Source organism: Diachasmimorpha longicaudata, chromosome 1 (genome assembly GCF_034640455.1).
Source record: "Diachasmimorpha longicaudata isolate KC_UGA_2023 chromosome 1, iyDiaLong2, whole genome shotgun sequence".
Lineage (NCBI taxonomy): Eukaryota > Metazoa > Arthropoda > Insecta > Hymenoptera > Braconidae > Diachasmimorpha > Diachasmimorpha longicaudata.
In genome coordinates, this window is record NC_087225.1 from 1,050,427 (window position 1) to 1,063,373 (window position 12,947).

Genomic DNA, 12,947 nt, shown 5'->3' on the forward strand with positions numbered 1-12,947 from the left:
TGTTTTATTTGCTCAACTCGTTTCACAAATCCATACGCATTGTTTGGCGCTCTCGGTGTGCATCAGGGCACTGACGCTCGGCGACACTGTATCTGGTAACAAAGAATTGGATGTGGTGTTACGATGAATATACAGCTGACGAAGCGAATCGCCCTGGGTACACACACGAATATAAAAGACCTCGCCACTGTCTACAGGAGGGGGAAAACGGGAAGAACAACTTGAATAACCATTCTCTGATTCAATAAACTCATGAGTACAGCCCACATATGTATTACAATACGTGATGATAATTCATATCATTGCACAAAATGCCATTGGCCCAATGATTGAGAATAATAAAAATATGAGATAATTGAATTCATCTCGGGTATGTTACAGTTGATCCCATGGAAATTCAGCCAATATTGGGAGCAAATATGACGGATGTGAGGAGAATTCAATAGAAGTTTTATTGACATTTGTTATCGGAGTTCATTAGACGATTGGGGATAATCTACTCATGAAAATCCTTTTCAACATCTGTAATTGAACAGGTCTTTTCTTTAAGCCCCATTTGATCAAATGTTACTGAATATTGTGTTACATATTTCTTTTTTTGAGTTTTTGGGGGGAAAATTTTTCCGGTTTGTCATGAGAGATATTTTTCTCAGTATTAGAACAGAGACGGTTCTGTGCGCGCGGCCGTCAGAGTTATCCTATAAACATGCGAGAGGTATCGAATACCTTTGACCACGCAGAGTGAGATTTTTGTTTAAACAAATGGTGGATGCAGGGTTTTTTCGTGAGGAGATCGAGCCAGCTCGCCTAGCAACGAGGGCGAGAGGAGATCGGACGTGGAAAAATAAATATACTTAATTCAAGTATATATATTATACGCAAAATAAGTACAATAATATAGTATAGATAAGTTCAATAATGTACTTGTTTTAAATATATTTTTTCTATTGGATTCAAGTATATTCGATTTTAAATAATAAATAGGAGAAACATAGTATGTTTCACGTCTAGGCCGGAAAAAGTTATTGTGACAAATGCGGTTTTATAGCTCGAGCCGATGGCGGGAATTATAAATCGCATGAGTCAGAATCACTTTTTTTGGCCGCGGCTGTAATGTTGTTTTACAGTTGTTTCGCTCGGTTACAAACGCGGTTTATCGGCCGCAATGACATAAAATCGTTTTCTCACGGGACTATTGTCTTCGGCGTATAAATTGATTGTTGAGAAAATTTCATCTTCAATATATGTCTTCCCAATGGTTTTAAAACCAGCGCAAGATGGCTCCACTGCATTTTATTTCCTAATGACCCTCCCCCATATTTTTAGTGTTGCCATTCCACAATAATATCGACATTCATAAATTTGTTTGATGAATCAGTTAATTTGAGGAAAGAGTTCGCACTAGTTATTAATAGAATAGTTGGAAATTGACGGAGTCATTTTTAAAATCCTAAAAGTAAAAGAATCGAGCAAGATTGCTACTGAAATATTTTGAATATTATTTACAAATGATTTTTACGCACGCACCTTCACGCGTTAGTATCTCCCATTCGATTGTTGTAACAAAAAAAATATTTAGAACTTTTTTGTTCGTAAGTTCATAAACATTAACTTTGTATTCATGTTTCTTTTCTCTATTGTCAATGTTTATCGAGCTATGGCATAAAAACGATAAAATCGCAAATTCCAGTTGTTTAAATAATACTTCCTGGATGAATGGGAGGGAGAAGGGAGGGTTTTTTGTCTCTTCTCTTCCTTGACATTAATATAATCAATAGCAAGAGGAAAACCTTTTACAGAAATTTTTCGACCCAAAAAACCTCTGACGTCTGACGTCTGTTCTAATCGCACGCTCAAATTTTCGACTTTCCCCTGAAACTTTAGTCTTTTTTTGATGTAATTGGTTGTAAACATCACAAAATGAGCCCACACTGTTCGATACACGTACAAACATTTACAAAAACATCATATCTTCACGTCTCACCACATTTCAAATGGTTTCCAAGCAAAATAAAGAGATCGAAAAAATGACCGGTTACAAGTTTTTCATTCGGAAGCAAAAAAAACAAAAAAAATTACAGAACAACGAAACATCTCTCGTTAAGCGGATAATGCCCCTCTATAAATATAAGACACATGCCCTCCCACATTGCGTACGCATTTGTTAAGCCACACTTATTTTTTCATAATATTTTTTCAACCTCACATCGTCATCCTCAATCAAGAGATCAACACAGTCGGTCGCATTAGACACAAAACGAAGGAAAAAGCGTTGGGAGGGATGAGAAAACGAAATAAAATTGCATGAGTCACGTCCCACGGTTCACGCATTCCATCGTGATGTCACCACTGCACGACCACCAACTGGAGTTCACGTGCATGAAAAATTTTCATGTAAACAATGAAGAACAAATAATGTGTATAATTTACCGTTTTGAGAAAAAAAATTGCTGTGGCAGATTGAACGGGAAAAGACTTGTCCACTGATAGGTAACTGTCAACTAAACGCACTAAACTCTCATATTCCCCAACAAAGTGATACGTGAGACCTCCCCACTTCTTCTGAACTGATAAGAAAACTGTCGGCTGTTGCAAGCGATTTATTTATCACTTACTTGCAAGATAAACGCGGGAGGTAGTGTTTATGCAAAGGTGGTTTCCTTCTTGTGGGACATTTCTATTTTTTCGTTGCTAGGAACTTGACAGTTAACCACTGGCTGTCAGGATAATGTACTGGTCAGTTTTTGTTATCATGAGGATAGGAGCGTACATGGAGATGATCGGATTAACGCTGTTGAGAGTAATCTTATCTGCGTGGTTATTCAGCTTTCAATTACGGGTTTGGGTTATCGGAAACTCATTACGAAAGGCAACGTTTAATTATTTAGTTTAGATATATGTATTAATTGTTGGAGTTGGTTAGAAGTGCTTATGTGGGGGATTACGTACTCGTAGAGAGTTTGCAGATTTTTTTTTCAATATGGCAGGGACATGCTGGTGGAAATTTTCGGAAATTTAATGGAAAATGGGACAGCACTTCCTGGGGAAGAACATTAAATTGAATTCGGGAGAATAATACATGAACAGAAGGCTTGAATCAAGTCTATTTCATACTTGATTTGAGTATAAGTCATATAATTGAAATAAGTATATTTATTCTACTTTCACATATTTTTGTTTTGATCTATTGATGTCGGAGCACGTTTCGATGTTTTACGTCAAAAAAACTTTGTCAAACACTTGTTTATTGTTCCAATTACGTTTCCATAAAGAAAACGTTTTTTTATGAAAAACTTCTCTTCAAGACAAGAATTCGCAATTTTAACTTTTGCAAGGAAAAACTTTTTCCTAAGAAATTATTGTATAAACAAATTATTTATGTCATTGTCATTGCGGCTTTATAATTCAAGCCAAAGGCAAGACACCGCCCTTTTTCCGGTCTAGGCGTGAAATCGTGTATTACATACTTAGGCCAGAAAAGGAAGAAATGTCTTAGATCACGTGAAGTTGTTCGTCAAGGTCGCGCCGAGGCTGTCAAACATGTAGTCTGAGGCGTTGTTTCAGCCAGGAAATGGCATATGTGGGGCCACATAGCGGCCGGAAAGTCGCGGCTTTCGGGCCGGAGGCCAGAAAAATACTATTTCCTCACTGGTGTCCATTTTCAGACTTTTCTCAGCCTATTTTTAGGAGACAATATGGCGTCTTTTCATCTCGACGGCGATCAGCCGTTTGCAGTACAGTAAAACCGCTTTAAACGTACTGGCACTGGTGCGCAGTGACAGTGCGCAGTCTGAATCAAACACTTTTTATCGAACTGAACACAACGTGAAGTGAGTCAAATTATAAAAGACTTGTTGAAATGTGTTATGTGATTCATCGTAACCGTAAAATGGAAAAGTTGAAAACTGTAATTTAATGAAGGTTGAAACCAATCAACAAAGAGAAATATGAAAAGTTCAGTCAACTGGAAATTACAAATAATAAAACTACAAATTTCCATGTGATCCTTGAGTTTTGTTAGTTGACGAAGTCGAAGTTATAACCTTTAATTTAATTGAAATTTAAAATGAATTATAATAAACTAAAAATATGCCACTCAGTACACTTCAACTTTGGTTTGTTTTTACTGCACTGAAAGTTATTTTGTATTTAAATTACTAAATACTTCTCGTTACATAAATTTTAATAATATTGTGGATTTTCTTTGTTTTTAATTGGGGGAGGGGGGGGGGCACCCGCAGTAAATATTTTTACACAAAAGACGGGGAATTAACGTGCTATCTTTCATTCGAAAGAAAATGAAAAAATCACATTTTTAATAAATGGAAAATTCCATTTTTAAGGGCAGAGATAATATCCAAAAGATATCATCGGTGTGTCTAGAATGTGTTATTCACCTGGATTCCACCAAAAACTAATTTCTAAAGAATTATTAGAGAAATCGTTGTCCGTAAATAGAATATGCAACGTCTCCGTTGTGAATGAAATTTGAGTTATCCTCCTTTTAACACACGTTAAACCCTGATGTGAAAAAATTATTACGAAAGTTCTCGTTAGTTGAGCTAATCACATTCATTCATCTGCGACTGCTTTAATTGCTCCAACTTTCACAGTTTTTCATCGTCATGTTTTGTCTTTCTAGCCTCGATTCAATAGACTTCCACGACAATTGTGGGAAAAGACGAGTTACCAGCTCTCACCTTGCTCCATATCATTCTAATTTCTCATTGTGACACTTGCGAGTAATTTACAACAATTACATATCTCTAGTTTCATCGCTAGTTAATGGAGAAATTGAAATTAATCAATGAATAATGTATAACTCCTCTTACCTTAATCATTGTTAAGAAACGTTGCATGCAAAAAAAGGACACTCAGCTAAAAACAATGTAACAAAAACAAAAGGTGATAATGAAGCCATTGGAAAAAGTCAAAATCCTTTTTTTTTGCTGGCACTTGATGTAGTGCTGGCACATCCTCATTTTGTCGTGCATAAAATTTCAATCACTCGAGTAATGAATATATTTATTAAATTTCATATCCTCATAATTATGGTAAAGATGCACTCACGCCGAAAGCATAAAACAAAAACATGGAACGAAATTAAATATAAAGCGTAAAAATAAATTAAGACAATTGCATACATGGCAATAATATTTATTGGATGAAAAGAAAAAAAAACAACAGTGTTATATATAATGCACTATAAATCCCTTAAAAACTATAACAATTATAATCATTAAATATCTGCCCAACTCGGCGATAGCCTGATTTATTCCATAACTCGATAAATATCAATATTATTTTGTGCTCTGTCATAATTTTATTTATTTGAAGCTCGTAAGATCTATTGGTAATTCATTTCGTTAACGATGCCAGTTAATTGATAATTAATAGTCATCTTTAATACCTTTTATTTAATACTTCCGCTTCTTTCGCATAAATTATGTGAATTCTAACGATTATTGTCGAGTTAATTTTTGTGGCATTCTTCCTACGATAAAAAATATATGGAAGTGCTGTACTTATGCACTGAAAAATAAAAGACAAAATTTTTAACAATAATTTTCAATAAATATGTATAAAATTTTGAATGATTATTAACACTACTGTGAAAACGAATTGCAGAAGAAAAACAATTCATGGCATCAATCCGTCGGCGTTACTTAACGTAATAAAAAATATATAACATAATAACATGATATGAGTAATGATTACCATCACAGATTTATTTTTCCAATTGTGGATAATATCCTAGAAAGACTATTCATTATATCTGAATGTCAAAAAATTTGTCACGCGTATTTTAATACTTTATTGAAAATGAATATTAAAAGATAATTTTCACAATATTAACAGTCTGAATTATGAATATCAAAATGTGGCAAACGAAACGATAAAATGAACAATAATTGGAAAACCCATTGTTTTTCCGCAAATAATAGTACGGGGGCAACAGTAAAAATTATGAAACCAGCAATTAATGGTTATTAAAATCACCGACATATCCGGTGAATAAAAGTGAATTAAAACGCCCAGTTCACTCCAGAGGGAGAGATGTATATTCAATGATATCGATGGTATAATGTTCATTTGCCAGAGTAAATATGTACGATACACCCATAACATTTTTATGTTTTTCATATTTGCAACCAAAGATGAATATTAAAATACATGAAAGAGAAATTTTTCCATTCAGTCTAATGGCTAATTTTGTCATTATTCATTTGTTCCTGCGTTTTTAAAATGAATAAAAAAATTCAATAAAAAATTCATCACAATGCAAAGATGATTAAAATTGCTCGTTAATAAAATTTTGCAACAAAGTGGTAGAACGAAATTCAGCAAATTGGGGTGAAATGAATTCTCTGTACTTTTTTAAAATGGAGATAACTCATCGCCTGGTGGGCGAAATGAGAAGAAAATAATTGGGTGAAAAGGCTCGACATTTCGTCGAGGGTCGAGTTTTACGGGTATTTTGATTCATTTCTCCCCATTAGTCCCCATTCTCAAAGATTCAACTGAGAATTTCGAGAAAATATCCAGAAACTAGTGAATTTACGAGACATGCGAAGTAGCAAACCGCGACAAGTTGACTTATTTCTCAGTCGAGTTTTTCAGCAATATCTTCAAATCTAAGGGAGATATCGCAATATTTGTAAATACATTTTTTGTAGAATGCGATTTGATCTATAAAAAAGGTTCTAATAAAAATTTCAATATCTGCCGTGGATGCAGAGCTATTCATAAAAAATGGTCCCTAGTCAAAAGTGACTTATCTCGATTCATCACTTCACTAATGTAATAACGGACGAAAGACTTGAATACAATTAAATGAATATTAGTTAATAGTTGATAAATTATTTAAAAGCGGAAGTTGCAGAGAGCAGGGCATCACAAATATGCAATATTTGCGGACACCGAACAGATCTGAACTTCAATTGAAAATAATTTTTTAACAATAACTATTTCTGTCATTGCGCATTGAGCGAAAAAACGGTCTAATATCGCAAAATTGATTTGTCGTGCTTAAAATATAGAGAGTTCAATCATTTATGAATTTCATAAAGTATTTTTTACGTGAATTGGACCCGTCATGATGATTACGAAGCTCGACTCTTGATTTTATTTGCAGCGGGAGTTGAGAGAATCGCTAAAATTAGTCAATTCTTCGACTTAATTAGTGATGAATCAAGAGTCTTCTCATTCACTAAACGCAGAATACATGCAAAGGAAAAAAAATGTTCTGGAAAATATTCTGATCGCCATTTGTCAATTTTCTAACATGAAGGGAGGAGAAAAGGACTTCGCGTTATGATCCCGAAAATCGAACGCGGAGTTTTCCTAATTTCGTGAGATATCTAAACAGTTAGGATCATCCTGATAGGAATAGGTGTGCGTGTATATCTGACAAAATATTTTCGGAACGAATACAGCGATTTATTATTGTTAATTAGCTATCCCCGGTAGGAATTGCCAAGCATTGACAACAGGACGAAGTTTAGTTGATTTTAAACTGTCAAACCTGGCATTTCCTAGGATGGGTCTGGCTGTAACCGATGGTAATGCCAATCTAGGGCCAACATTATTTCGATAGGTCACTCCGAAGCCCGGTAGTGACCTCAAGCTTGTTACCAGGTTTGGAACTTTCTAGAGTGGCTCTAGCTTCAGCCAATGTTCATACCAATGGAGTCATAAAATCATGGAAAATTGATTGGAGTCGATTATTTTTTATTTTGCTCGATTTAATATACGCAATACGATTTTTTTTATATATTATGTTTAAGTGGTTGATAGCAGTTTTTTATAACAATGTTTTAAATGGAAAATAAAATAAATATGTGTCAATTTAGATTTCCAGTCTAGTTCATTCTAATTAAGACCTGGTTCACGCCGGGCTTTGATTTAGATTGGCTTGAATTAGGCCTGCCTCATACTGAGGGGTTTATGTTGGGTCCACCCTTGGATCAAGCTGAACTTTCCAAACGTGGTCCAATGTTTCACTCCCAACATATTCCACGCTAAGTCCGAGCTATGACGCTAGTCTAGAAATGGGCTTGAATTGCCTTGGGCCAAGCCTGGTCCAGGTTTAGCCACATTGTTAATTCCTACCTAGAATGTGTTACTATCAGTTATACAAGTGATCAAATTCTGACGACGAAAGTCGTCGTGTTCATTCAATTATTCACATCAAAAGTACGAGAAAAAGAAAGCAAAGAATTTTCTTTGAAAATTCTACGATTTTAACGAGAATGACGATGAAGTTGGATTTATTGTAGCGTAATCTTTGTATCTAATTCTTTTGAATTGGTATTTCACATCGTTTTCATCGGCTTAGGATATGCTGTGATGGACCTCAACTCTAAACGATTAGATCGGCCTAATCTACTCCACTGGATTTTTAATTTAAAACCTTTTGCATGTAAAGCAAGGACTTTACCTACAGGACCAAGTCACTGTGACTTTACTTTTCCGTCAACCGAATGTAATTTTATATCGATTGAATCCTACCAAAATCGTTTCATTTGGTGTTTCGTTATCCGACTAGAAATTTTCCATTTCGATAGAAAATACCGTTCGATACTCGTGAGAAAATTTATTTTTCCTTCGGCTTTCACCGACTTTGTACTAAATACTAATGACGTCTTGTTCGAATTTTTTTCAAAATTCATTTTTGATATTAGACCACTCACACGCTCAACGTGGGAACTATTCTTTCAAATCATTTCCTAAAGTGAAAAAATACCTTTAACACATCTCGATGTCACTAGTTATCAAGATATTACCAAAATGGGACGTGTTGTTTTATTTAAAATCATATATATCTGCTACAGCACTAATGATTTGCACCTCGACAATTGAAAAAACGTCACAAAAATAATATGCATTTTACACCAGGATCAGAAAAGCGTCATGCGGTGCAGCCAAGCGTATGTTGTCGTTTACCTGCGAATGGCACATCGCCGAAGTACTCCTCGACGTTATCAGTGGACATACTCTTGTCTGACAATGATACACTGGAGAGTGAACCGCTCGATGCATCGAGAGAACCACCAGGTTGGAACTGAAGGAGGTCCTCCTCGATTTCTGTCTCCATATCACGAGACCGGCGCTTATATACCTGGAACAGGTTCATAAAAACTGCACTTTAACACCTTTTCCACAATGTCCATATCCAATACTGACCCACAGTAACAGACACTAGATTTTATATTTATTTATTCCATGTACACCCGACTCAAATTTTTACATTGTATTTGCGGTATCATAGACTCCCTCTTTAACTGTGTCGCATTTACCCCAGGAGCTGTCCGCCACGTACAGACACTCCTGGTGACCACGGAAAGCCAGGGAACACCTGGGCAACACAGCGTCCATCAGCCGAACTTCATCGGCAAATAATATTTCTCGATGATTCTTGGTATCTAGACTTCCATTCGACGGTTTCCGAAAGATTAAAAATTCCAATGGCCTGAGCTGGCTAGACCCGGGCCTCACGGGTCCCGTCGTCCGGCTGAACGATTTAACCAATTCGGTCATCGTCGTCGGTGACTAATAGACACGATTTCTATCTGGTGAAAATATTCACGGGCGGATCTTCAAGACATGCAAGAGAAAGACCTGGGGATTTTTATAGTGAGATTCCGAAGGACATTTTTGGGCTCGCCGTCAGCATGTTGGTCCTATGCTATGAGCGCAGGTTCGAGTCCCGGTGACAAATGTTTTTTTCATCACCGGAAAATGAACGCAGTGTATGTGGAGGTACATATGAGCTAGCTCAGAGGAAAGTGCGGGTAGAGAATTAGGTTGGGGTGTTCCGTAGGTACTCGGAGGGGTAGGTAAAAGATCACAACGGTCATACCAAGTATTGACAACAATGAGAGATTATTTGAAAAAATGTGAACTAAAGATATAATTATTAACATGTAATTAGTAATCACTTTAGGCAGATATATTCGCTAATAAGCTCACAATAGGATTTCTAAAGCACTGATAAAAAAAAATTGTGGAGCCGAATTTGTTGTGCTATGAATTTCTTTGGGATGAGTTGTCTGGGATGAATTCATTTAAAACAACAAATTAGTATGCCGTCTAGTCAAATTTCTGTATCGCCTCCGGAAACGTACATTGACTTCGTAAATATTCAAAGTACAATGAACGAGGAACGGGAGATGGACGTTAAACCGCTAATGCAACAGGTCCTGTGACATCGTCCACCTTCGACAATAATCGGATACATTCGGCGTTCATTGTTAACCAATCACAACGAGTAAACGAAAAATACTTGAGGGGCGCCCTAGAAACTGAAAAAAGACACAATTCCCCAGTGACAAAAAATCTATTTAAAATATTGTCTTTGCAGGCAAAAAAAATTAATTTAAATAACATTCGAAAGAAAAGAGTCCTCAGTACCCATTCCTTGAATTCGCAAAACTAACCCAGAATAAGAAAAAAATAAAAAAAATATCACCGTTAGTATCGTCATCCATTACCACAAACTCTTCCAAGAAAACTTCATAAAAATGCAAGCGCCCTACATGCTACGTGGAAATGAGAGCTGCAGGGCCCGGAAAAATTCTCACTCAATTCAAATTTATTGAAATGAAATTCGCGCCGATCTCACGCGACATTGAGAGACAAAAAAAAATCATCATAAAACCGGAAACCTCAAGTGGATGTATACACATAGGGAGAGAAATATTCACTGCGTGTCTTTCTAGCGTAAATATTTCACACAGCAAATACGTCAGGTTTCCTGTATGTGCACATAGAAGATGTACATAGATGAGGTGTGGGTGGCGAGGGGGAGAAAGTTGGTGAAATTTAACGGTGACAGAGTGAAAGACGCATTTGGAGTCGTTGATTTTAATTGTACCGTGGATTTAATCCTTCCCCAAATGTTTACCTGCACATGGAAAAACCACACCAATGATACTCGTCAGTCATTACCATCAAGAGTGATGAGACGACGGTATTTCAAGGAAAACCACAGGTACAAATTTGCGAGAATTTCTCAATGTGCTTGGGAGGGAGATAGAAAATCGTATGGAGTTGGATGGAATTCTATATATCAGTTCAGTTGCCTGAGAAATCAAGACGGATGTTCTCCATGGCCCTACGAATTTGGAAAGCTTCATTATTCAAAGGGTGTCTTGCGTTCTGCCGCTCCGTTGAAGCCGCAAAAGTTGACGGGTTGAAGAAGATTCAACCAAGCGTCGGTGTTATAGGTGGGTGTTTACCCCTCCAACCTCTTTACCCACTATCTTCTGGTCTTTACGTATTATATCTATATCATGAAACCATTTTCGTCTCGTTTTACGGTATTTTCCCCGTCTTATTACGGCTACCCTACCTTCAAATTATTTCTATGTCGTCACCTTTTGTACACGTCAGTTTATTGACGTTATCAGTTTCAGGGTAATTGAGAGATTATCGTAGGGGATAAATATGAGATGCTTAAGAAAACAAAGATTATTTTTTTTAAAGAATGTGTTATGAACAAATTTTGGGTAGTGATTGGCTCGGAAATTTTTTGAAAAATAAATAGAAATAAATGTTAACAAAAATGGGTAAATGTTGGCACTACCTTGATGCGTTGTACGTTCGCAAATATTGATAAACCCCAAAAATGAGATATTTTATACAGTAATTTCATCATAAATTTGCCGGAAAATAGAAAAAAAGTAAATGTTTGCGAAAAGGACGTAGAAAGTTCTTTACAAAAATTATTTTCCATTCCCCAAACCGAAGATTGAATACAGAATTTTACGATTGATTGAATGTGCTAATCACACCCAGTTAATCCATCGTAATAATCATATAAAAACTTCTTCAACATCTTAATTTTTCCAACAAAAATTATACCACTTTGCATCATCTGTGATGAAGGTCTGCCAACCCTGGTAGGAGATGAGGAACAGCCGACAATGAGCCGACTCTGGGCAGTACGTCGGCTGACTGTCGGCGATCCCTCTCTTCGGCTTACGGAAGACTGTTACAGTAATGTCGCGACTGATTTTCTAACTTGAATCTGAGCTATCCAATATCTCCATCCCTCACACTCCAAATGCGAACCCTTGCCTTCGGCTATAGCCTACAGAATAGTTCCTTGGCACCGCTTCCAAACATCCTTTCATGAATCAAAAAAAATAAATAAAAATCCTGACAATTGTGACAGTAACCCCCGCCCAATTCCAATGATCTCATCTCGAATCTCATCGCCCACATCAAGAGTTCTGTCTCCCCCTTCTGAACTCACGAACCAACCCACCCATAATCTTCAAACAGAACCATCAACAGAAGATGCAAACACATCGATGATCATTTTACGTTGTGTGGAAATGGCACACACGTCCTTAAGGATAACCCCCGGTTGAAGCATTTGGTGAGCATCAAACATATTCGATGTCATATACTCCCTCAGACACAGAAAGATGAAATAGGCCCTCCGTTGAAGGGGAATAAGGTGGAAAGCCAAGGAAGGCGAATATGGCAGTTCCTGACAGAGAAGAGACCGGGGGAGGTTATATTCACTGTGCAATATTTCGTGAAGCGTGTCGAAGGCTCAACACGAAAGAGCAGGATTGCGGGAATGCATATATGGAAGGAGATGAGGTAAAGGACACAGTGAAGGTTTCTATATAACGACACAGGGATATACGGCAGTCTGATTTCAAGGGGATGTGTTATGGATATTCAGAGGAGTCAGTGATGCCTCTTTTAGGATATATCCATGAAGAGCTACGAGAAATGTAGAGAAGACGTTGGCTCGAGTGGTTGGATGTAGGATGGGGTTATATATGGGTTGAACACACCAGAATGATCACAGGGTGACACGGCAAACGGGTGAATCCAACCGGGTTTCAAGAAGAAGTGGGTGGTAGCTTGAGGGGAAGGATGAACCTCCTTGTAAATCGCATCACAGATCAAACACGATGCTTGTATAT

General features: G+C 36.9%; 1 protein-coding gene across 5 annotated transcripts in view; it reads right to left on the reverse strand.

Moving 5' to 3' along the window:
- Positions 1-12,947, reverse strand: part of LOC135167256 (ankyrin repeat and SAM domain-containing protein 1A-like) — a 77,238-nt gene that overhangs the window by 34,483 nt on the left and 29,808 nt on the right. For all 5 annotated transcript variants that reach the window (XR_010299826.1, XM_064130298.1, XM_064130289.1 and 2 more), the window contains one exon: positions 8,947-9,121. Coding sequence is in view for 4 of the 5 variants with exons in the window: in XM_064130298.1 (XP_063986368.1) it covers positions 8,947-9,121 (175 nt within the window). In the remaining variant the exon portion in view is untranslated. The remainder of the gene's footprint in view (positions 1-8,946; positions 9,122-12,947) is intronic.